The 22,648-nt window shown below is 40.1% G+C and overlaps 1 protein-coding gene across 11 annotated transcripts in view; it reads right to left on the bottom strand.

Moving 5' to 3' along the window:
• CLASP1 (cytoplasmic linker associated protein 1) overlaps window positions 1-22,648 on the bottom strand; it is a 164,999-nt gene that overhangs the window by 48,801 nt on the left and 93,550 nt on the right. For all 11 annotated transcript variants that reach the window (XM_084209512.1, XM_084209508.1, XM_084209517.1 and 8 more), the window contains 4 exons: window positions 18,651-18,758; window positions 15,568-15,735; window positions 2,749-2,852; window positions 224-247 (listed from right to left, as the gene is read on the bottom strand). In XM_084209512.1, coding sequence (XP_084065638.1) covers window positions 224-247; window positions 2,749-2,852; window positions 15,568-15,735; window positions 18,651-18,758 — 404 coding nt within the window. The remainder of the gene's footprint in view (window positions 1-223; window positions 248-2,748; window positions 2,853-15,567; window positions 15,736-18,650; window positions 18,759-22,648) is intronic.

Genomic DNA, 22,648 nt, shown 5'->3' with positions numbered 1-22,648 from the left:
AAAAAAAATTTAAAAATCATCTCTATTCTAAAGTGTTTGCTACAGAATTCCTTCCATTGTCCAGTCCTGCAGGTCTTGGACTTGTGAAGCCAGCAGAGTTTTGCTTCCACCAGGACTGGAGGATTAAAGCATAGAAATTAACTCACGTGCAGTACCATGGGCATTAGCAACAGGGTGGGGAGAGTTGGAAAGTAGAAATAAAAAGTCAAGAAAGCACTAGTACCTTGCTCCTGGAGTCTCCTAACAGCTGTAGGCAGGAAAATATTGAAGGGTGGGAAAAAGCATAGAGAATTATGTCAGAAGCTTATGCAGGGTTTGTTTTTGCAACAAAAACGTATAGCAAATGTGTCTTAGCAAATTAAAAAAAAATACAGTTTTTGCAAAATAAAAGTGGGTATAATAATGCCTGCCTTTATCTCCTAACTGTTGCACTACTCATACTGGCTACAATTTCCCTTAGAGATCTCCGAAGTGAGAATATCTGTTAAAAACTTTTTTAGGAGAAGATCTATATTCAGCACCTCTTTTCTTACTTTTAAGAAATCTATAATGAAAAATACCAGAGATTTTGGTAGTGATTTCTCTTTCCTCACATATTACTAGCAGCATTTCATTTTAGAGTCTTGCAAAGAAATTCTGATGTGAGGAAGTCGCTATCTACAGTACAGCACACTTAATCAACTTCACTTGCCAAGTTCTCTTTCAACCCACAGTTCTTACACCACACTGTTTTGAAGATTAGCTTCTTTTAAGACCCCCTGGTTGGCACCACTGGCTTAAAGACCTTACTTAACAGCAAAGTTTCCATCACCCTTTGAGCTCTTCTGACAGACCCGAGCACTGATTCCCAGTATTGACACTGTGGGTTTAGGCCAAGTCCAGCTCAAACAGAAGGAGTGGATCCAACTGCAATTGTACAGAGGGAGTAGAGGTCACAGAATGACCCACCATGTTTTGTTTCAATTGAGGATTTGGCTGAAGCCATCTTTGGAGAAGTTCTTTTCATTTCTTACTACATGGAAAAGACAACTCTCTGAAAACAAGGTTACTGGGTGAAAGCTGGCATCACAACGCTCTCTCAAAAGGAGCCTGCACAAGCTTTATAAGTTGCCTGTTGTCAGAAGGCAATGAAGAGAAAACTGGGGTGGTGGGAAAGAAGGGATCAACAGCATTGTGTTGCATCTCCTGAAGCTGTACAAATTCAGATAGATCAACCAAGTCAGCTGCACCAGCTAGTTTCCAGCTAGACTTAAGTATTTCCCTTTTAAGTGTTCAACCCTTCAAAATTTTAACATTTCAGTTTAATGCTACTTAACATCAAAGCTGGAATATTTAAAAGAGCACTCTCAGTCTTGCTGAAGATTAAGTCACACCCAAAGAAATCTCAGGGCTCAGTAGTCAATTGAAATACTGTGACACTCTCCTCCCTTAAGAAACCTGTATTCAGCAGCTGCTCACATGCAGGGATAAAGGCTGATTTAATTTACACAGGCAAACCATTGTCTGTAATTATGTCCTGAACTGCTCTGGTAGCAAATTTGAGGTGCTGAGAGCAGAAATGGGCTCACAAGCTGCTACATTTGGTGATGAAAATGCTCACTAGTGATTCAGCCCACGAAACACAACAGTGCCATCCATTATACGGTGCTCTACCTTTCTATGTTCACAAATACTTTCCTTGTTTTGAAAGATAAATTTTGTAAAATACTTTCCTTGTTTTGAAAGATAAATTTTGTAAAAAGGGCCATTTTTCTAGAGGTATTCTAATAGGTGCCATGAGCTGAGTGATAATCAGACATAAAAAGGAAAATGTTAGCCCTCCTTGGGGAAAGTAAACTAGGAAATGGAGAAAGGCCATCTATCACAAACACTGGCGACATGGTTCATCTTCCTTAAAGTGCATCTGAGATTCTGAGATCTGTTTCAGGACACATCTGGAAATCCTTCCCTCGTTCAGGTCTACAACTGGAGAAGACCAATGGGTACCCAGCTAGCACTGTACAATAATTTCTCCTGCCTCTACACATCCTTGCTCCCCCAAATATTTGAGGTACATATAAAGGCTTATCATGTGCCTTCTGAAAAGCAGAAGACACTTTCTGGGTTCTATCCAAGAGATACCATAGTACAATAAGATTATATAGGACAGCAACATTCTTTAAAATGACATAAAATTTACTAGGAAAAGCAATGAATGTTTGAAAGTATTAGCAGCAAACCAGACAAATACAATTCAACTTACACCGTAACAGCATGAGATGGTACAGATTCCATGCAAGCCAAGTTATGAGCTCTCTGTGTATCTACCCAGGTGCAAATAATACAGGGCAGAAACTTTTTCTTGCTAAAACCTGATCAGGAATTGACACTAACAGAGAACACTGTTTTTCTGACAAAGTCTTCATGCAGATAATAGGACTGATGGAAATCTCTGTCCCCACGAGTGCCAAGCACCCTCACAGTGCTGGGCACATCCTCTGGCAGCCAAGTGAAAGGCAAACAGCTGATTCAACCCATCCTGCAGCTGTAGTACCAAGCCTCAGCACTCTGTCTGATGACAGCTGCAGAGAACTGACACGGAATCAGGAAAAACATACTGCTGCCAGTATACCCAAAGTCAAAACAGCAAAAGGTAACTACAGCATCTGGCACAATCAGGATAAAGCTATTTAGAAAGAGGAGAACATACGTACAGGTAACTTTAAGCCACTTTCCGGAGTTGGAAGCATTTTGTATTTTTCCTCTTACCAGTGCATCGGCCACAGCAGCCTCCAGATCTGTGCTGGTGCTCAGGACTCGCATGGCATTCACAGAAGCAGGCATCCTGCCTGGCTGTCCGAGTCCAAACCGGTCTGCACAAAAGACAACAGTGAAAGGGATTGTTAAATGAATTCACATTCATTTGGAATCCTAATCAGGTGCCCCAGTAGCTCTCCCCACGGACTCTGGGAACTCAGAGTGCTTCTCCATTAAATGCCCTTTTACCCAGAGCTCCACAGAGTCTGCCATTAGGGTAAGAAATAAACTATTGTTTGTTGGGCGTTGGAGGTAATTTTGGATCCTCAGGGCAACTTTTCATTTATTTATTTTAAGATGGGAAGCAGGGTATCTGTTTTCTGTTTCTTTTTACTCAATTGTCTCAAAGTTTTATTTTAATGTCAGAGGCAGACATGCCCATCCCAATCTGGCACTCTCAAAAATCAAGAGAGCTTCTCATTAACTTCAGAGAGACAGAACCATGCCCAGTGTCAGAACATGTAAATACTCGAGCACTCATCTATCCTGCAGCCTTTTCTCTCAGGCAAGGATGTGAGACTAGCAGCACCTGATTAGTTTTTTTTATGTCTCAAGGCTTGATTAGCCAGTAGAATATACCCCTACACCTTCACAGTATAAAAGTTAATAACTCACTTGTGAAGTGACTCCAATTACTGGTTCTCTTGAGAAGTTTAAATTCCAGAGCTCTATATCAAAACTAGTTTTGAGCAGACAGTATAATCTTTTTTTCCCTTTGAATTTGATGGCAAAGCTCTCAATGGCATCCAAAGCAACGGCATTGAGTTTAAAATGCCATTTCCACTCCTAACATTAATTAATTCACTATCATTTGCCCAGTTTACCAAAAAAGTTACTTAACTTAGAACTTAGTTTTTATTTTTAGCAAAGCCAAATTCAGAAAGGTCCACTAGCAGAGCTAAGACAGAATCAGTAACTTAAGTATTACAGGCCAGGTTCTGGCAGCCAAGTCCTTCTAGAGGGGGGCAGATCAGATACCAAATACTGGGATCCTGGCTCTGCTCCATAAGCAGAAAGATTCATTATGACATTCCAACTTTTTCTTTCAGTGTGGGCTTGTGTTTGCTCATGGAGGACTTAGACTATCCCTCCTGCAACATGTTACATCTCTGTCCCTGTACCCACGCATGCCAACAGGAGTTTTGCCAGCAAATTCAGTGGTGCATGGATCAAGCTGCACAAACGCATTTAAGAGACCTTCAGCTGATCCACATCAAGCAGCAGGAGAGGGGGGTCAAGTCACTCAGGTCTTTTAATACTTCATCTATAATTAATTTAACAGTGGAAAAATACAGCTTATCAAAATGCTGAACCATATTGTGGATTTGCTCAAAACTGAGGCCAAACATGGTATTCAGCAGCTTAATGTGTTTTTGGGGAAAATACTGCATATCAAAAATTTCATTGCTTTCTCCTTTATGAACCAACTGCAGTGAAATATCTTTTAGGGATTAGCTCACACTGACATGCATAATTTATATCAGAGATTGAAGCTGGCCAGTTCTATTGTCCTAATTAAAAAGCTTTATTTGAGATTAAGCTACTGCGGGGAAATAGGGAAGATTTTTACAGTCCAAAGTATTTTGAAAAGAAAAAAGCCCTGCAGACTAATATTTATTTCAAACAGAAGTGATACCTATAAAAATTTGCTGTTTCTTAGAGTTACGTACCCAGACAAGACATTTCTGATTTACAACAAAAGCACATTTTCTACAAAACACATTACAAGAGGGAAAAAAAAAAAGAAACAAACTTCTTAGAACTACTGCCAAAAAGTAATCAAATCATGACATTTCACGAAGAAATAAAAGTTGTATGTGTTATTACTATCCCCTTTTTTAATGCACTTGGGTCAAAGAATAATTTCAAATATGAAGATGAAACAGTGCTTCATTCCTAAAATGGAAAAATCTGTGCACACTTAACAGAAGCACAGAGATGATAGGTCTGACTGAAACTGAAGTCACCACTACAGAGATATATATACACTATACAGTTGTACAGAGGACAAGGATGTTCCTAAGTATAAATGAGATTTGGTACAGTACGAGGGCTGTAACTGTTGAGGTAAGTTCTGGACTTGGTTTTATATTTAAATCCAAACCACTGACATTACTCAAGTGTTACTGAGATCAAAATTTGGCTTTAACTTTCGAAACTACACAACATGAAAAATACCACTGTCATTTGTTTTTGAATAAATTTAGTATTACATTAGAAAAGGGAAGATAGTTGGTTGGGTTTTGTTTTTTTTTAATGAAGAACAAAATAACAAAGTAATTCAATTGTAGATCAGTTTAAATACCCAGCATAAAGAAACAAAATTGAGCTTTTTTAACACTTTAAGTACAGTGTGGCATGCTGGCTTCTATCTCCACGGCTATCAGGAATCCTCTGAACTATTTTGTTCAGTGATTTTTTAAATTTACAGCACCCAAGTTACTCCAGGTTTCTCCCCAAGACACTGCTGCCATCCTGGAGGGCTGACCTTGGGAGAGACCTCAATGTATCTGATGTGGGGCTGGGAACACACTTGGCTCCAGGAATCACCAGTACAGTCAAGCCCAAGGTTACTGGGCAAGAAACCTGCAGATTATGCTCCAGAGACATTTCCCTCGTCTCCCTGGCCAGATTCATTCATTATACTTGTTACAAACTTGGTGAAAATTTGCAACCACCATTATTAATCCTATTTTGCCATTATTTAGAACATTTTGGCCTTCTGTAGCACACAGGTAACCAGACAAAATTTGATTATGCTTTGTACCAAAGCACAGGAGCCAAACATGAAGTGGCTTTGATAGGAAGCCAAAAGCAAACAAAGCTTAAATCTGTATTACAACTGAGCTATTTTAAATATTTGTAATTATTTTGGTTAAATACAAATTCAAATTCTTATCTGAAAAATGCCAGTCAAATCAGCTTGCATCATTTCTGTTGAGTAACTTGATAAGGGAAATTTTTGAGTTTTAGTTAAGTGATAGCCATTTAACTAGACTCATGAGAAACAGAGTATTTTTCACTCCCTATCTGAAGGGTGTTAATTAAATAACTTTCAGTATAACAAATTTCTTATAAGATTTTTAGCCTCCAAATAAACACTGAAGCCCTCATATTCTGCGTTATCTTTGTCCCCACAATTAAGTCTCTGTTGTCCAAAAGCTAATCCTCATTCAATTATTATTAAGATTCCCAATAAAATATCCTTATTGCAAAAGGAATTATGGGTTCTCCATAACTGCAAATCCAGTACAGGGGTGGGACAGAAATAACTGGAATCTGCAGATTTTTCTCATTACATGCAACCACCAGTCACATTATGCAAAGCCCAGTGAAATTAACAATTTTTTTTTTTCTTTCAAAAACTTCCATGTACTTTGGACAAGGCCTTGAAAATTACATGAAGTATGGATCAGCATGAGTTATGCTCCAAAGTTCATTCTGAAAGCTCATCAGATGCTTAGTCTTTGCTGCTCTTGTGTATTTTGGAAATATATTGGTGGGGATCCTACAAAGAACTTTCATTAACAGAGACAGGAATCCAGAATATTTAGTAATAAATGGGATGAAACCCATTGGGATCCTGTCCTAGGCACTGGAAAGTGCTACACTGCTAAAGAGGAAAAAGAATTTGCAAGTACTCTGCATCAGTCAGGATTTAGCCCATGCTGCACAACTGATCCAATTTACAGGAGAATTGAGAAAGCCCTGGATCACCCTTTATTTAAACACAGTTCACAACGTTCCTAAAATGCACAAAATTAAAAACATCCAATAAATGAAACTCAAAACAAAAAGCCACGTTGAACAAAAGCAGAACAGAAAGCCCGGCAGCGGTGAGAAGCACATGCCAAGTGCTGGCTGATGCACACGATGGCAAATGTTAGGATGGTGTAAAACAAGACTACGTATAAGAAGCGGATTCATGCAGTTAGCGCTTGTTCACCTGACTGCCCAACAGAATCAGCAGTGGAGAGAGCACTAGTGGACCTGGAATGACGTCGAGAAGCTGCAAGTAGAAGGAATGGCAACACCCACAGGATTAACACACATTGAACCCGAGACAGAAAATGCCACAATCCAAAGGGGATGCGTGTGACCGCCACCGGCAGAGGTGTTTCATAGTGACAGGGAATGGCGCTGCGTGAGGATGCGGAACAGCTACAGTGCGAGCCCCGCTGCGACGCCTCCGCCTCGAGCTCCCCCCTTCCCCCGTGGCCATTTACACGATGCATGACAAACTCATTTGGAACAGTCCCAAACTGGGTGCAGCTCAGCAAAAACACCCCGATGCACATCAGTCACGTTCCAGACCTGCAGGTCTGGCAGGCGGCCGTCACGAGAACGTGGAGCACGTAACTACAGAGAAGGGTTTAGATGTGTCTGATCTAAACCCCAAAGTGAAGCCATGAGGAATGGTTACGAATTGTGCTTGCAGGTATTTTTCCACAACATTCTAGCCTATGCATAATAAAATCAACGTTAACAAAGAGAATGCGTAACCACATAAGTAGGAAGAGTCATACAGGGAGGTCACCAACCACTGCAGAGGTCCTCGGGTTGGTTTCTTTTCCAGGTAAACACACGTACAAACATATTCAGGTGTTGCTACTTCCAAAGGTCCCTTGCTTTTAACAAATTTTGCATACATGTTTCTTGAACCTCAGTATGTACATGCAGAGCTAAGGAGAATATGCACATCACACGCTCATCTAGAACGACACATGTATACAAATTGTTAAAAGCAATGGAGAGCACAGAGTAGCAGGGGAGCCTAAGCCAAATACAGCTCCCGCTTCAATTCCCAGTTGTTAGCAGCACATCAATCAAAAAATGCCTTTGGAGAGGTTTTCAGTTCTTGGCTTCAGCATACAAGTGAGTTCTTTATGAAAGCAAATGAAAAACGGGCCCAGTCATTCCCAAATTACAGAAATTTTGTCTTTCTAATGAAGTTTTCCCTATGTCTAGCAATGACATGCTCACCAGCTCAAAGCAACTGACCCAAGAAACCGATTGTTCATTTAAGCAATTCATCACCACAGACTCACTGAAGGCCTTGCTGCTTTAACATCATAACTAGTACTGTCAAGAAACTGAAAAAATAAAGCAGAATCACCTTACAATACAAATAGGCTTTGTCAATTATGCACATAAGTGTGCAGCAGAAAATTCTAAGTCTTCTGTTTAAGGTAAAGCAGTCATAAACACAAATACTAATACAATGAAATAGGAATCAGCAATGTGAGAAAAATAAAATGTTGGGTTTTTCTGACTTTGAGAGCTTCACTAAAAGCTATATGCAATATGTCCTTTGACCGTGGAGAACACATGCATTCAATTCAAGAGTACTATCCCACTGACATTAGTGAACTCATGAAAGATTTGTATGATCAGTGCGGGATTATGGACTGAACCTCACAATTAAGGTTTGAAGGTCACCACTGCTTTCCCCCAAGCCATCCACTGTGCCCCTGTGGACACCACTGTAAGATCAAGGCCCAGGGAGAAACTAGAATAACAAAAATATTTTTAAAACCTGCATCTCTGCGAGGAGATTCACTCTTGACTGTTTTTACTAACTTAGGAAGCAGGACTCATGATACACAGACATGTATGCCTGCATTGCAGCCCCAAAACAATAGGATGTCAGTGCTGACACTGACCATAAAGCCATTAAATGCAACAATCTTGTCATTTCCATTTAGTTACTCTAAATATAATTCACAAATATACAAGTTAATCTTTATAAGCAAAACCAGACTATGCACAGCAGGATTATATTACCTTTGCATTATTGTGAGATTAATTTGGTTCTAAAAATACTGTAAGAGAATCACACTGTTTTGGCTTAAACTGACATATATCAATTTCTTTGAGATGAATTACATACCACATAATTAACAAGTTCATGAACATATTTGATCTTAAAGCATTTCAATGAAAATACAAGAAAAAGGTAATAAGGTAACAACTACATTGGGTTACTGTTGTTACATTGATATGTCCTCCCCATGTAACCTTTATGACCTAATAGCAATGTATTTCTAGAAATGCATTACTCTTCAGGTAATTAAAAATCATGAGCTAAAATGAGATTACGCTTTCCTCACAATTTCCACACAATAAAACAGTATAACACACATCTGTAACTGAGATTTTATAGTCAGTGTAAGAGTCAGACAGCACTGGTGGAAGTCCAAAGCTCACACCAACTATGGTTCTGATACACTGCATTTGCTTTTCAGAACAAGGGCTCAAGACAGTACTTCAATGACTGTAATTTCAATAAAATAAACAAAACACAGCGACATAGAACATTGACAAATTAACACTGAAAGCCAGCCTACTTATACATTTTGGCTGGAGGAAAAAAGCTTCATTCAAAATTAAAGCTAGGCAGGTTAACTACAAAAATAAACTGCAGTTGTGGATCTACTGTCTTTTTCTAGATCTGGTATGAAATCAGCTTCATTTAATCAATAAAATAAAATGTTCGTCTATTTATCTTAAAGAGCTGTGAACAAAGTTATGAGTGCAAAGTTGAACTCCTTCCATTTTTCACAGAAGTTGAGATAATAATGTAAACAGATTATGTTACAGCTTGATATAATGAAGTCATTGAACCCAAAGGCTTCTCCAATATTAAAAGTTGTGCTCTGTTCCTTTTACACATGACATCATACAACTGTATTTTGTCACTATGTGCAAAATAGATACTGTAACACCATTCCTCATTAAATTACTACCTAAATAAAGAGGGCCTGGAAATAACTGTATTTCATGTCTGAGATGACAAGTTTTGATACAAGAAGTAATGTATTGGGTTGAACATATGATATGGAATTTGATCAGAAACATTAAGTATCTTGCTGTATTCAGCATTGTGCAGAAAAACTTCTGCGTAAGGTAAGTGCAATGAGATTTTCTATTTGTACTGTACACTTTTACTGCAGTTTAATGATGCTCCTTTAAAATCTCAGTCTTTCCTTGGTTTTACACTGCCTGACAAAGTTTCCTACAGCATGTAAAACTTAATTGATGATTGACTGTCCTGTAAAACCTCTACAAAAAGAGAGCTGCTATCTCCACTGGAGGATTCAGGATAGAAACTATATAGTGTAACTGTACCTAGCTGTAAGAAAATCCAATCATGAATAATTGAGTCACTCAACAACAGGCTACAATGCTACAAATACTACTGCACTGTGACCTGGAAAATCCAGGCTTGCCCTCCCATAGATTTCCATCAGTGTTATTAAGCGAAGCACAGCAGCCCAATAGAAGCTGATTCAATCAAACTAAAAATTGCAAAAGTTCAAACTAAGCTATTTCCCTGCTAACAGTGAAGTGCTGAGAACCAGAATTGAAGCATGCAGAAGAAAAGAGAAGGGGGGAAAATGGGGTTGGAAAATGGGGAGTGTCAGGAATCCAGAGGACAGAAAAGAACTCATTCCACCTAGCAGTGTCTTGAAAGGGTAATCACAACAAGGGAAAAAGGGAAAAAAAAATTGACCCTTAAAGCTCCAATGCCTACATGTACTCACCAAGTGGAGGGAAGCCCCGAGCAGGGCTTGTATCTCGACTGCTCTCACGGCTGGTATCACGACTGCACCCCTGACTCATGCTGGGTCGGGGGATGCGACTGCTCCGTGCTAGCATGCAGCATGGAGAGTTTCAGAGAAGGTGAACAAGTTTAATGAGGACAGAAAGCTCAAAGTCAAGTCACAGTTCTGTTAGTTATGGTAATTATCACATTAGTAATTACAATTTGTAGCAGCCTGCTCAGGCTCTTTACAAACCAACTACCTTACATGCTGAGCTGTGTTTGTGATGTGAAATTTCAGCAGCATTAATAATGTCTGGCTGACAGTCTGCTTTTTTCTTAAGCAATCCAAGTTTTGTTATTCAAGTAGAGCAGGAATCTTCAATCATTTAGGGAAGCTCTACTGTTGCAAAACAGATGAGGCTGAAAGAAACCCTTCCGGAATATTTCTTCCTTCATTTTAAAATAAACACCCTTCTGGAACAAATGAGCATACAAAAATTTCTTTAAGTAATACCAATATGATGTTTTTACATAGATTTGCCTTTCACAAGGAGAGTTTTTTGAACTAATATCCTAAGGAAAAAAAAGGTGTACTGCACAGACTTGTAGAGATGTCTTTCTCCAATGAAAGATACTGGGGAAAAAATATTTAGAACCTGAATACCTGAAAGACAGGTTAAAAAGTGATTTGAATTTGAAGAGAGCAGTAGCTTCAGATATCTAACAGAAGCTAATTTCTGCTCCTCAGACATTTCTAGAAGTTTATCTTTATAGTTTTATATGCACACAGTTTGAGACATATGCACACTTCAGGGGAGCTTTAAACTATATTCTTTACTTGTACAAAACCCTACATGCTTGCAGATGTTTGAGACCCTGAATGTTTTAAAAATGTTTGCACAGAGTTATTTAGTAAGCTTTATGCCTGATGAAGATGAAGACAATAATTTCTTAGGGCAAAAACCAGCAGTTAATTGCCAGGAAAATTTAGTGACAGGAGGGATTTCCCTTGCTGTTTTAAAAAGGCAGTAGCATATTCCAAGTGTTCAGGAATCATTGTTGAGGCATTTTCTCAGGCACAGAGTAAAACCTAATCTACCAGCTTTGGTGACAACACAGCAGAGGTACATATGCACAACAGGAATGTGCTAATACTTTGACTGCATCCTCCTTTTTATAAAAATAATGTCATTTGCATGCTTCAGAATATATATATTCTTACAAATCTCTATCAGTTTGTATACAGAACTTAAATGCTTCGACTCAAGCTGAAGTTCCTCTACAGTGTGTCAGTGCTCTCACATACAATGGATATATCAGCAGCCTTGAAGCGAAACAGTACAGAACAAAATAGAAACCTTCATATTTAAGTTTTAAAATTCAAATAGAGACTTCTGCCAGATTCTTGCTTTGTCAAATCCCTCCCAGTTTTGCAAAACCAAGTTCATATCTCTGCAATGAATTAATGGTTCTGATGGTTGACCTCTGATGTCAGACAATGTGAGATGAGCTATCAACCAAGCTGATTAGATCACCATAATGTCTAATGATAGTGAGTTTGATGGTCTTACAATAAATAAAACAGACTAAATTATAAGAACTTGATGAAATTAGGGTTCATGAGTACAATAATCCCATCTCAGATGTACAAGGGAAAAAGCTGACAAGTGAACTACAGGTAAAAGTAATACTAAAGTTCTCCACACAAATACTTGGTTTGAAAGTGCAGACTCTCTAGAAGCAAACTTCTCATTCTTGGGTCTCATGCTTAGATGTAAATAATGGTAGCCTTCACATCAGGTTTGCACAAGCAGTCATTTCTCTTAAAAAGAGAAGATCTGCCCATCTTTTCTATAATACAACCATACTAAAAACAGTAAAGGCTCTTTAGAGAGGGAGAGATGTGAATGATTACAAAAATTAGTGGATGCACACAATAGATTCTCCTTGCATACCAGCTAACAGCAGCAGCATGAAGTATGAAGAAAATACACTTTAACTGCATAATTAGTAGGACAATGCTACAGATGAAGCATAATACTGACTGCACAAACAGAACACCCAAAGCCAAACACTGGGTACTTCAGGATTAATGGTCAAATAAAAGGGTTGCATGTTACTGGATACAAAAGAAAATCAAGAAAAAAAAAAATGGATTGAAAAGAACTGAAGGATGAGTCTCCTGTGGACTCCCAGGCACCTGCCTCAAATTTTCACCACAATGTTGTGTAGACAAGATTTTGTATCAGCTACTCAGACTATTTCCTTTAGACACTGCCAGCAATAAAGGCCAGCAGTGTTGTCATTTAGCTAAGTCTCTCACTGTGACAGCCTGTGTGTCTGCAGTGCAGGGAGCAAAAGAAAAGAAGACAGACCAAGTCTCAATTGGAGAATTCTCAACCCCCCAGAGCTGGACAGAAATCAAGTGAATGAGTAGCAAAATGGATTAAGAGTAGGCAGCATGAAAGCAGACAGTATGTCCACAGCCAGATCTGCTGTGAGAAAGTCTAGGACAGGACAAGGATGGGTTGATCCCAATAATATTCCAACTTTGTAATGTGTACTGTACATCCAAGTTTAAACAATTTCATCTGGAAAGTCAGAGCACTTAGACATGGCTCACACCATTATTAAAACACACTATCAAACAGTCTTATGCCAATGGAACCCAACAGATGCAAATAGCAGCAGCAGAACATGAAAGTGCCCCTGCTTACCAATCTACCAGAAGAAACTGGTATTTCATTAGGGTGTGAATTTTAATGATTCTTAAGTGGAGACTAAAAATCAGCAGATGCTTTCTTACATCAATACCAGTATTTAAAGAGTCTGAAATTCTGCCAAACAGCCAAAGGAAAGCTCTGCAGTGGGGAACACCCAGTCAAGGCAAGTCAAGAACTGCCTGCAGATTTCCAATGAATGTACACAGCATAACCCCAACAGAAAGAGTGCTGCTGCATGAAGCTGATAGGCAGCTGTGCTTGCTCCACTTTTTGGAGAATGGCTGTCTTGGATCTCTCACTTCTTTCAGATCCAGCTGTGCCACATGATCTGCAGAGCATCCAAAAGAATTAACTTCAAGCTGATAATTTTCAATCCATGAGAAATGGACATCACCTGTTTGATCACCATGATCTCCTTCAAGGAGCCCAAAGAAATGCTCAATATTAAATGGACTGCACTCCTCCTTCCCCAAGAGGACACCACCACTAGTAAAACTCACTGAGCAGACAGCAGAGGCAGTGTCACAAGCAGAGACATACAGGTGACCACACAGGACCTCAGAACACTGAATGTTCCCTGTTGTGCTGCCTCTGGGGAAACAAAATCTTCTTCAAGCTTTCCAGCACACAGAAGGAATCTCCTTCATGGACACCTGTAGTCACCATGGAAATCAAAGCTAGCAGCAAGGTACTGATGCTAACAGGCATTCACATGTAGAGGGCTCTATTATTGCTACTGCCCCAGGAGAGCCTGAAAAATTCCAGGGGATGGTTTCTGTATTTGGAATCAAGGTGAGTGGGAGTTTATTTAATGAAATGAACAAACAAAATAAAATATCAAGGAAATACAGAGACTGAAGCAACACAATAAAAAAGCATAAAATACTGTTAGCTACTATGTCATAAAGCAATAAGTACAATGGAATAATGGTATGTTGCTGACAGCTCAAAAGCTATCTCCATCTGGGTCAGTATTACAACTTTCAAAATCCAATAAATAGACAAAATTTCTGCAACTGAACAGTAAAGTGTCAGACACTCCTGTTCCCATAACAGCTCAACCCAGGCTGTGTCCATCAACCTGGGGGGAATAGGTGAAAGCCACATATCTGATCCATGTCAGATATCTCTCCCCCTCCCTAAGAACAAGCACTGATTATGTTCTCAGGGAGCACATCAGAGAAATGATACAAACTACTTTTTCAAAAGAATTCAAGGCTCCTGTAATATACCTGAAAGCAGGCAACCCAAGAGTGAGGATTCTACACAAGGCAATTTCCCTTCAGGTGCTCAAGAACGCTTCAAATCAGACCACATAATATGATGATCAGCTTAAGCATGTGTGATGGTACCATCCACCAGTCTTTGCTTCCTCCTAAAAAGCAATGCTCTTCTACATAGTGATATCAGAACAATTACCTCTAGTGTTTGGGAGGCACTTTACATTTTAAAAGCAACGAACAGAAAAGCATAATGTATTCATACAGAGCCCATAAAATAGATCAGACATGAGAAGAACACTGAATTTGGAAAAGCAGTCACAATGAATATGCAGTATTTTTTATGAATCATAATGGCATACACACTCAGGTGCTTTAAACTCATTTCAGTATAGTGGAAAGAATGAATAAAATAGTTCTTTATTAAGGACCTCCTCTAAATAATGATGCAGCTCAAATCTAAAATATAAAACTATTGCTATGGCAATAGATATAAATTTAATTGCCAACAGTAAGGATACAATTTCAACCAATTTCAATCTACTAGTAAAGTCTCTGGAGATAAAAATAATTTAGAATCAGTATCATTTAAAATGTTCTTCTACATTAGCTTCAAACTTATAAAATAATATATATTAAAAAATGAAAATGTTCAGACAGCACACTGAATACCTTTTCACTTCAACTCATATACACAAAGTTTTATATATGATATTTACTTACCTGATTTAAAAAAAAGTCTGCTGATAAATTTGAAAATAGAAACTTTTACAGAACATTTACATAACAGTCACTAAGACAGAAGTATCAAAACCAGAACAATTACTACATAAGTCTAATATGTGCTCTAAGAACGTGGCCAGGATACTAAGGATGAGAGAAGCAAACCATTTAAAATGCAACATTTTTTAAATAATCCAAGAAGGTACTTTTTGCCCTTGATTCCATGTGACTGTAAAGATTGCTCAACTCATTTTAGGAATAAGCTTAAATGAGGTATCATTGTTCTGATGGTTATTCACAATTGTTCTTGCTTCCTGATCTAATAATATTGCTCACGTTGAATTTCAAACAGAAAACACATCATGACATCTTTAGGCTTACTTTGAAACCATAAGCTCAACCTGGAAAATTGAAGTTACTCTCCTACAAACCACAATCCCATTAACTTGTCAGCAGAAAAACTCAGAAGAATAACAGCAACATGAACAGTTCTCCAGCCAAGAGGAAAGCCCCTCCTTCAGGCACATGGCCAGCACGTCCCTGCAGTGACTGTTCTTACCTAGGCCTATTCTGTTGGGACTCGTCTCCCGACTGCAGCCCTGGCTCCGAGGAATCTTGCTGCGCTTCTCTGAGGATGATGGCACTGCCTGGACTCGGGATGTTCCACTGCTCAGGCCACCATAGGAGCTTCCTAAGAGCTTACCCGGAGAACTAGACCGGCTACCAGCTAGGAGAGAACCAGAAATGAGGAACAAACAATTAAAACCCCCCAAGGTTTCAAACACACTGGCAGAAAAACTGGAACACAATCAGCTCTATGTAAGAATCTAATTCAAATCCCTCAGAAAACTAATGGGAGTGTTCCCTATAAGCTTTCAAGAAGACTGAGGAAAGCCCATGGACAACAAAGACTGTCATCAGCAACCCTCTGCTGCCCATGAAGATCAAGCCCAAAGCAGACACTGCAGTGTATGAACATCCTAGTAGGCTTTAGGAGAGCTTGTGGAGGTGCTGGGGCAGTCTTGCTGCAGCAGCAAGGGATTTCCAGGCTGCCTCACCTCCTCATAAAGCAACACCAACCAGGCTGTGTGCAGAGCTGTGCTGCAGTGCCCTGGCTTCTGGTACAGGTCAGCTGCTGCAAAGCAGCTCAGGCAGCTTCGTGCTACACTGCAGTGGTGGCATTGCTTTTCTGCAATAATTCAGTGAAGGAAAGTAAAAGACCCACCACATCTCAACAGACCAGCACAATGATGGGTAAATCCCATGAGCTTCACACTTGTAGAGATGCTGGCTTACTTAGGTCCGACTGGTTAAACCAAAGGTATTTATTTTTCAGACGATGAAAATTTTTAGCAAGTTGAATAGTTGGCCTGTTTTATTTTGTCTTGTCTGTTTGAATAGTCCATGGCAACTTTACATTTCTTCTAAGAAATGAGTATGTGAGTCCCTGAAAATCTGCTGTTGCCATTACTTTTTCTGACATTAAATTTATTTCCTGAAACAGCCTGGAAAGGCATATTTGAAAGGGTTGCAAGAGCATACTCAGGCAAGCTCACATTTTGAATCAATATTCACACTGATTTCTTGCTGAAATGCATCTCACATCTCAGAAAAATTTCATTTCCAAACACTGTTACAACTGGAGTACAACAAAAGTTGAAGACTGTTCTTCTGTCTTAATGTAAGAAGATAGGGAACTCTATTAGCACCATGAACAATACCATAGCACATACATGAAGTTGCTTGCCCCCTGCAATTTCTTGGCCAGAGCCATTCTGAACCAATCAAATACACTCCAACACTGTAGGAGATGCCAGCTCCATTCTCCCCGCCCCAAAGTGACAGGTGTCAGTCTTCCACACAGCACCATGACCTAAGAGTCATCCCACTGGCGTGAGCAGAGATGCACTGAAGGGAAGAATTCAGCCCCTGGAGTCTGAGCTGCAGCAGTGAGCCGGCTTTGACATCAGAACATATGCTTACCATGTTTGATTAGTGGGAGAAAGCAAAGTCCCCTGCCATACACATTTTGATTTATGACTTCAACAAAATGCTTTTTAAGTCTTACAGTTAGGAGAGAATGAGGAAAGCTAAAAGCTTAGCAGTTAAAAAATGTGAAGGAAATAATGTGAAAAAGCAAGAAAGGGAAAACGTTTCTTACCACCAGCAGGATTAGCTGATCTGGATCCTTGATTATGAGGGCAGACCAAGGGACAGGCAAAAAGTGGATTAAAAGACAGCAAGACAATACAGCGTTCAGCATGCGGTTTGTGCTATACACAATACAGACAGATTCATTTACAAACATGTCCCTCCTAAAGCCCCTGCAGAATGCAGTGAGTTAATGTGTAGATGCAACTAAACTTCCCAAGGCTGACCAACTTCTCAGCAAAACGTCAACCAAGACCCAAGTTCTACTCTAAACTGCAGCCCAGCCCAGTCTGTGAAATTACAACATGGTTATCCACTGTGTGGGCATGGAGAATCTGGTCCTGTGACCAACTCAACATATTTGAATTTGTAAATTATTGCATGCAACATTTGGTTTGAGGATAAAGACCACATCTGGTTGGGCTAGGCTGGAAACTCAGGAAACTAGACCAAGGCAGCAGGTCCAGATATGACCATCTGAAAACTTTGTAAGGCATTCTATAGAAAAATTAGGTCCATAATTTTTGAAACCTTTAAAGAACACCTATTGATAGTTCAGGGAAAAAAGGTGACTTCTGGCTTTGGATAAGTTCTAAGTACAATACTGAAGAAATCAATTTACATTAGCATCCCAAAGCCCAAATATATCCTTATGACCTCAATGTAAAGATTTCCATTTGGCCCCATGCTCAATATACTATGTCTTTCTGCAGATCTCCCAGTCTAACACAAGGCTATAAACAGCTTTTTCAACTCTCCAGCATGACAGAGCAAAGCAATGAAAGAATGAACAGAGAGGGGCTTTCAAATACGGGTACAAAGCAAGACAAATCCTCAGAACAGACAGGTCCTTCACAAACCCAAGCTCCTATTCACAAGGCTGAAGGTCCTCAGAACAGGGAGTTTCTCGTTTCCCCCAGTTCCTTTTTGAAGTCTGAGTGACAAAATTCTCCTCAGATACACATGACAAATATGCAGCAGCACCATATGTGTGGCTTCTAGGAGAAAACCATGCCTTGCCAGGAAGCCAGAGAGCACAGATGTGTCATGTGAATCAAAGCAGAACCCTTTTTCCCATATCTACACAAAAATAGGTAATGTCCTATTTTCAACTGATGCCAAACCCCATTAATTTTAGACAGCTCACGTGGTCACACATACAGAAATAGAGTCACATAAGCAGGAGAGGCTTGGCAGGGCAAGCAGTCAGCTACAGGCACAGGGGGTGTCTCAGCAAGACACAGTGCCAGTAATTTAGAGCTACACATCACAGCGACACGAAATTCTGCTGCAGAACTGGTAAAAAGAGGCCACAACTAAGCACTGGGATTTGGGGCCCTGTTTGTCAGCAGGAGCATACACTGGCTAGGTGGAGATTCATTTTATTATGTGTCCAAAGTGAGCCCAATTCTCTGATGGCGCTACTGCAATTCAAGAGAAACACATGAATAATTGTTTGTTCTGCTCCCCCAAGAATAAAGGGATTCTTACGCTGGGACTGGGACACCACTTTAGCGCGGCTGCGGCCTCGGGTATCGGCAGGCGTGGAGGTGACACTGGTGGCACTGCCAGAGCTCTGCCTCCTGGTGCGAATCCGGCCTGGAGGGATGCAAACACAAGCACACTGTTAACAAGTTTCTTACAAAGGCAGCAGCAGCGTCTAACACACTATACACACAATTAGCCAGGGTACAAAAGAAATTTACTGGGAGAGGCAACACCTTTTATTAGGCTGGCTGAGAGGCAGGGGAGGGAGTGGAAACAGCCACAGCCCATAGTCCAAAACCTTCTTTGCTTTCTGTAATGCTATCAGCCAGTTTAATTAAAAAATATTACCTCTCCATAGCCTTTGCTCCTGTTCTATAGTAGCTTCTTTACAAAGGATCAACAACAAAAAATTTCAAGTCTCCTAAATTCAGCTTCCTGTATCAAATTATTACTTTCTGACAAGGTGATCACCCTTTCAGAGACAGGTGTGACAGCTGCCCTCCCAAATTCCATCGCTAGGATTTCCAGCTAGCTGTCTGGTGCTTTATATCCTGCTCCACCTGCACAGGCTGGCAGGCACTCCTGTGACAGTCTGTCAACACAGCCTGACCAGACTTTTATTTCAGGCTCATTGAATTTTTCCCTGCTGTTTACAGGTCCCTCATATTTATCCAAGATCAGTGCAACTTTACTTGTAATGGAGAGCCCTATTTAACATAATCAGTGTTGAGGAAAACAGATTCTGTGTGCCTTCTCTTTATTTAAGCAGAGAATGGAAATAAAGTCCCAAAGTGTTCTCAGTCCTTGTTCTGTCCTTTCCTCATGGAAAAGCCACTGAAATTTGAGCTAGGGAAGCTTACGAGGTCATCAGTTCATCCCCTTCCTGAGGTAGGGTTGTTTCCTACAGAATAGCTCTTTCCAGTGCTACGCTCCAATTATCTGGCTCTAGTTAATGGGAAAGAAATGATAATTAAGAGTAACACAAAGAAAGCCTCCATCAATACTTTTCAACACGGTCAGTTCTTAGCCAAGACTGAAGTTCTTTTCTCAGGACTCATGCCAGTGTTATCCTGCATTCAGAGGATGACTTCCAGTTTCAGGCACAATAATGAAAGGAAAAAACCCACAGCAGGTAAGAGAAGTCTAGACAACTGCACCCACTGGTTATAGATACTCATCTCCTGCCCTCTGTCTCCACCATAAGCATACAGAGATATATGAACAGGGAAACACACACACTTCCCACCCAAAAACCCCACTTCACATAAGCCACACATGCAGGACAAGACAACGGCAAGCAGCCCAGACAGAGCGATTGGGAACTATGTTCCTTCTCTGAGCTCTCAAAATATTCATAACATGGTCTGAAAGCTTCTGCTAGACCCAAAGTGACAAGGAGATGCCTAACTTTGAGAAGAAAGGGCAAATTTGTTTGCAAGGGAAAAAGCCCACAAGACAGCTCTACTTCAAACCTCTCCACCAGCACCTGGTTTTAAAGCAGCTCAGTAGGCAAAGCACAGGGAAGTACATTCAGACAATTGTTTATAGACGAGACACAGAAGGAATCATCAGCAGAAAACTGGGAAAACACAAACAAAACTTTTTAACCACTGGCTCAACTGAACAAGGTCTGAGCCCACCCATGTGGGTCCAACAGCCAAAAAACTGGCTGCTGATGTCTTCTTTACCACAAGCAAGGCTGCACATTCCTCTGCTCTAAGGCATTCTTGCCCCTTACAAAGGGTCAGCCTGATGCACCACTGGAGGCAAGCTCTAGAGCTCTCTGCCAGCCAGATCCCACCCCATGCAAGTTTGGCACAGCTCCACACAGGTGAGCAGAGCCACTCTGTCACTTGTCAATGACATGGACCCAAAGCCTGAGACAGACTCCAAGGCAGGCAGACATCGCGCTCCTCTCAGAAGCCTCAAGGCTTCCCTTCACTTCTGTCAGGAAGGCATCACAGTAAGACAAGAACTTAAATCTGACCACCTTAGGAACCAGCAATGGAATTCATTTACATCCTTCCAGAAGGCCAGTGGGAGGCCTTGGCATTGCAGGAAGTCCTAGGGGGAAATCAAGCTGATATTCAACACTACACACAGTAACAGGCAGCACTGGAAGACACATTTAGTGATGTGCATGGGCCAAGAATGGGTGAGAAGGGACTGATGTCTCCTCCTCTTACACAAAAGCCACTTATGACCCTCAAAATTTTCTGGATTTTTCTGCATCTATGACAGTTGTGGTTTTTTTTCTTGTATCTTCATCAGTAGGTGACTAAGAAGGGGAAAACTGGGATAAGATGTGTGACTTTTCCAACTTAAAGGTTAGAAAAACAAAGTCTAAAATAATATATAAAGTGAAACTGAGATTACTTTCTGAAACCATTTCTAGAGGCTTAAAAAATTAAACAGAACTAACGCAAACTTAATTAACATGTGATTATCAACAAGACTGGAAGAAGAAAACTCAGCCCTATTTTGAAACCCCTGAGGGCTGGGGGACAGATTCCTACCAATTTCAGCAGTTTCTGTATGAATTAACAAATGCCCAGGAACAAAATTCTGCTTCCTTTTGGACTGGTACATTTGCACACTGATTTAGGCCTACTGGGTGTCAGGGAGAACACTGTGAGAGGAGAAGTTGCTCTTCCATAGTCAGAACAGAGTCCAAACACTGATACCGATCTTCTCATCCTTTAAAAAATGCTGACAGGCATTTGAACTAACACTGCATTGGACTTGCATTGTGCAAATGGATTTTTAATATATATTATACTAAGTACAACATGCATATATAGTAGTTAATCCATACAACACAAATGTGGCTTCTACATTCCCCAGGAATTTCATTTGCAAACAAGAATCTGCACTCACATCCAAGAGTTATTTGCACATAGGACTATGTGTGTGGCTTTATCTCTATAATTCTAACCCAGAGAGAAAAACTCATTTCAAGTAGGACTGGAAATATAATACCAAATAAGCTACTTAGATTTCTTTCTTGTTCTTAAATTCAAGCAAACACCTCCCCTCCCAAAACTTCTTCGCTTTCAAGTGGGTTTGTCTCCATATCTAGTTCAAACTACAGATGTAGCAATCCATATTTCACAACCATTATTCTTCTGCTGCTTTTAAAAGTATTTCTGCATCCTAACAACACCAGCACAGCAAAGGAACAGATAAAGACTGCCCCAACATGGTCTCCAAAAACCATGAAACTATTTCCATAAAAAAACCCCTTGATCTACATTTGACATGTAACACACTGCTGTTGGCACAGAAAAGATTTTGAAAGACTCCATATAAATGTATTGTGTTAAGAAACCATTTCTGGATTTTTAGGAGGTTTTGGTTTAATTTTTTAAAGTTATTGTCATTTTTACAACAATGGTTCAGAATCAACCCTGAAATGTCTAACAAATGCCTAAACCTAGAAAGGTTGTTTTGTTTTGGTATTTTTTCAGAAAAGGAACAAAGTAAGGAAGATTCTATGATAACATTTGTGCTTTACAAGAGGCTTCACCTGGCAGGTTGAATCCTCTGGGTGGATACTGCAGCATCCCCACCCCCAGCGCACAAAACAGCCAAAGGCTTTGTGACAGTCTGCATATCACACTGAAGAAAATGGTTTTCAATTAGTCTAGAAATGGGATGTAACAGCTTCACAATTCACTTTAATCAATTCCATGCTGTGAATAGGGACCTACAACCACACAAGTTATACAAGGACGCACTGGGATGATGGTGGTCTCTCCAGGGATCACATTAATGCATTTAGGTTACCCAGCACTGGGGTTTTTGCCCCACTTGGAGAAAAACATTCCTGAAAGAACCTCTAGCCCTAGCTGTATCACTGCTATATAACACATGGACATGGGAGACGCACAGAGATCAATTAAAAACACAAATAATATTTAAAGAACTTTTTACAACCCCCATCAGAATGGTTTCCATGCATATTTAGCACTTCTCCAATGTCACAAAGACCTGACTCTGCA

Source organism: Fringilla coelebs (assembly GCF_963513975.1).
Source record: "Fringilla coelebs genome assembly, chromosome: 7".
NCBI lineage: Eukaryota > Metazoa > Chordata > Aves > Passeriformes > Fringillidae > Fringilla > Fringilla coelebs.
This window is presented reverse-complemented; position numbering and strand designations above follow the sequence as displayed.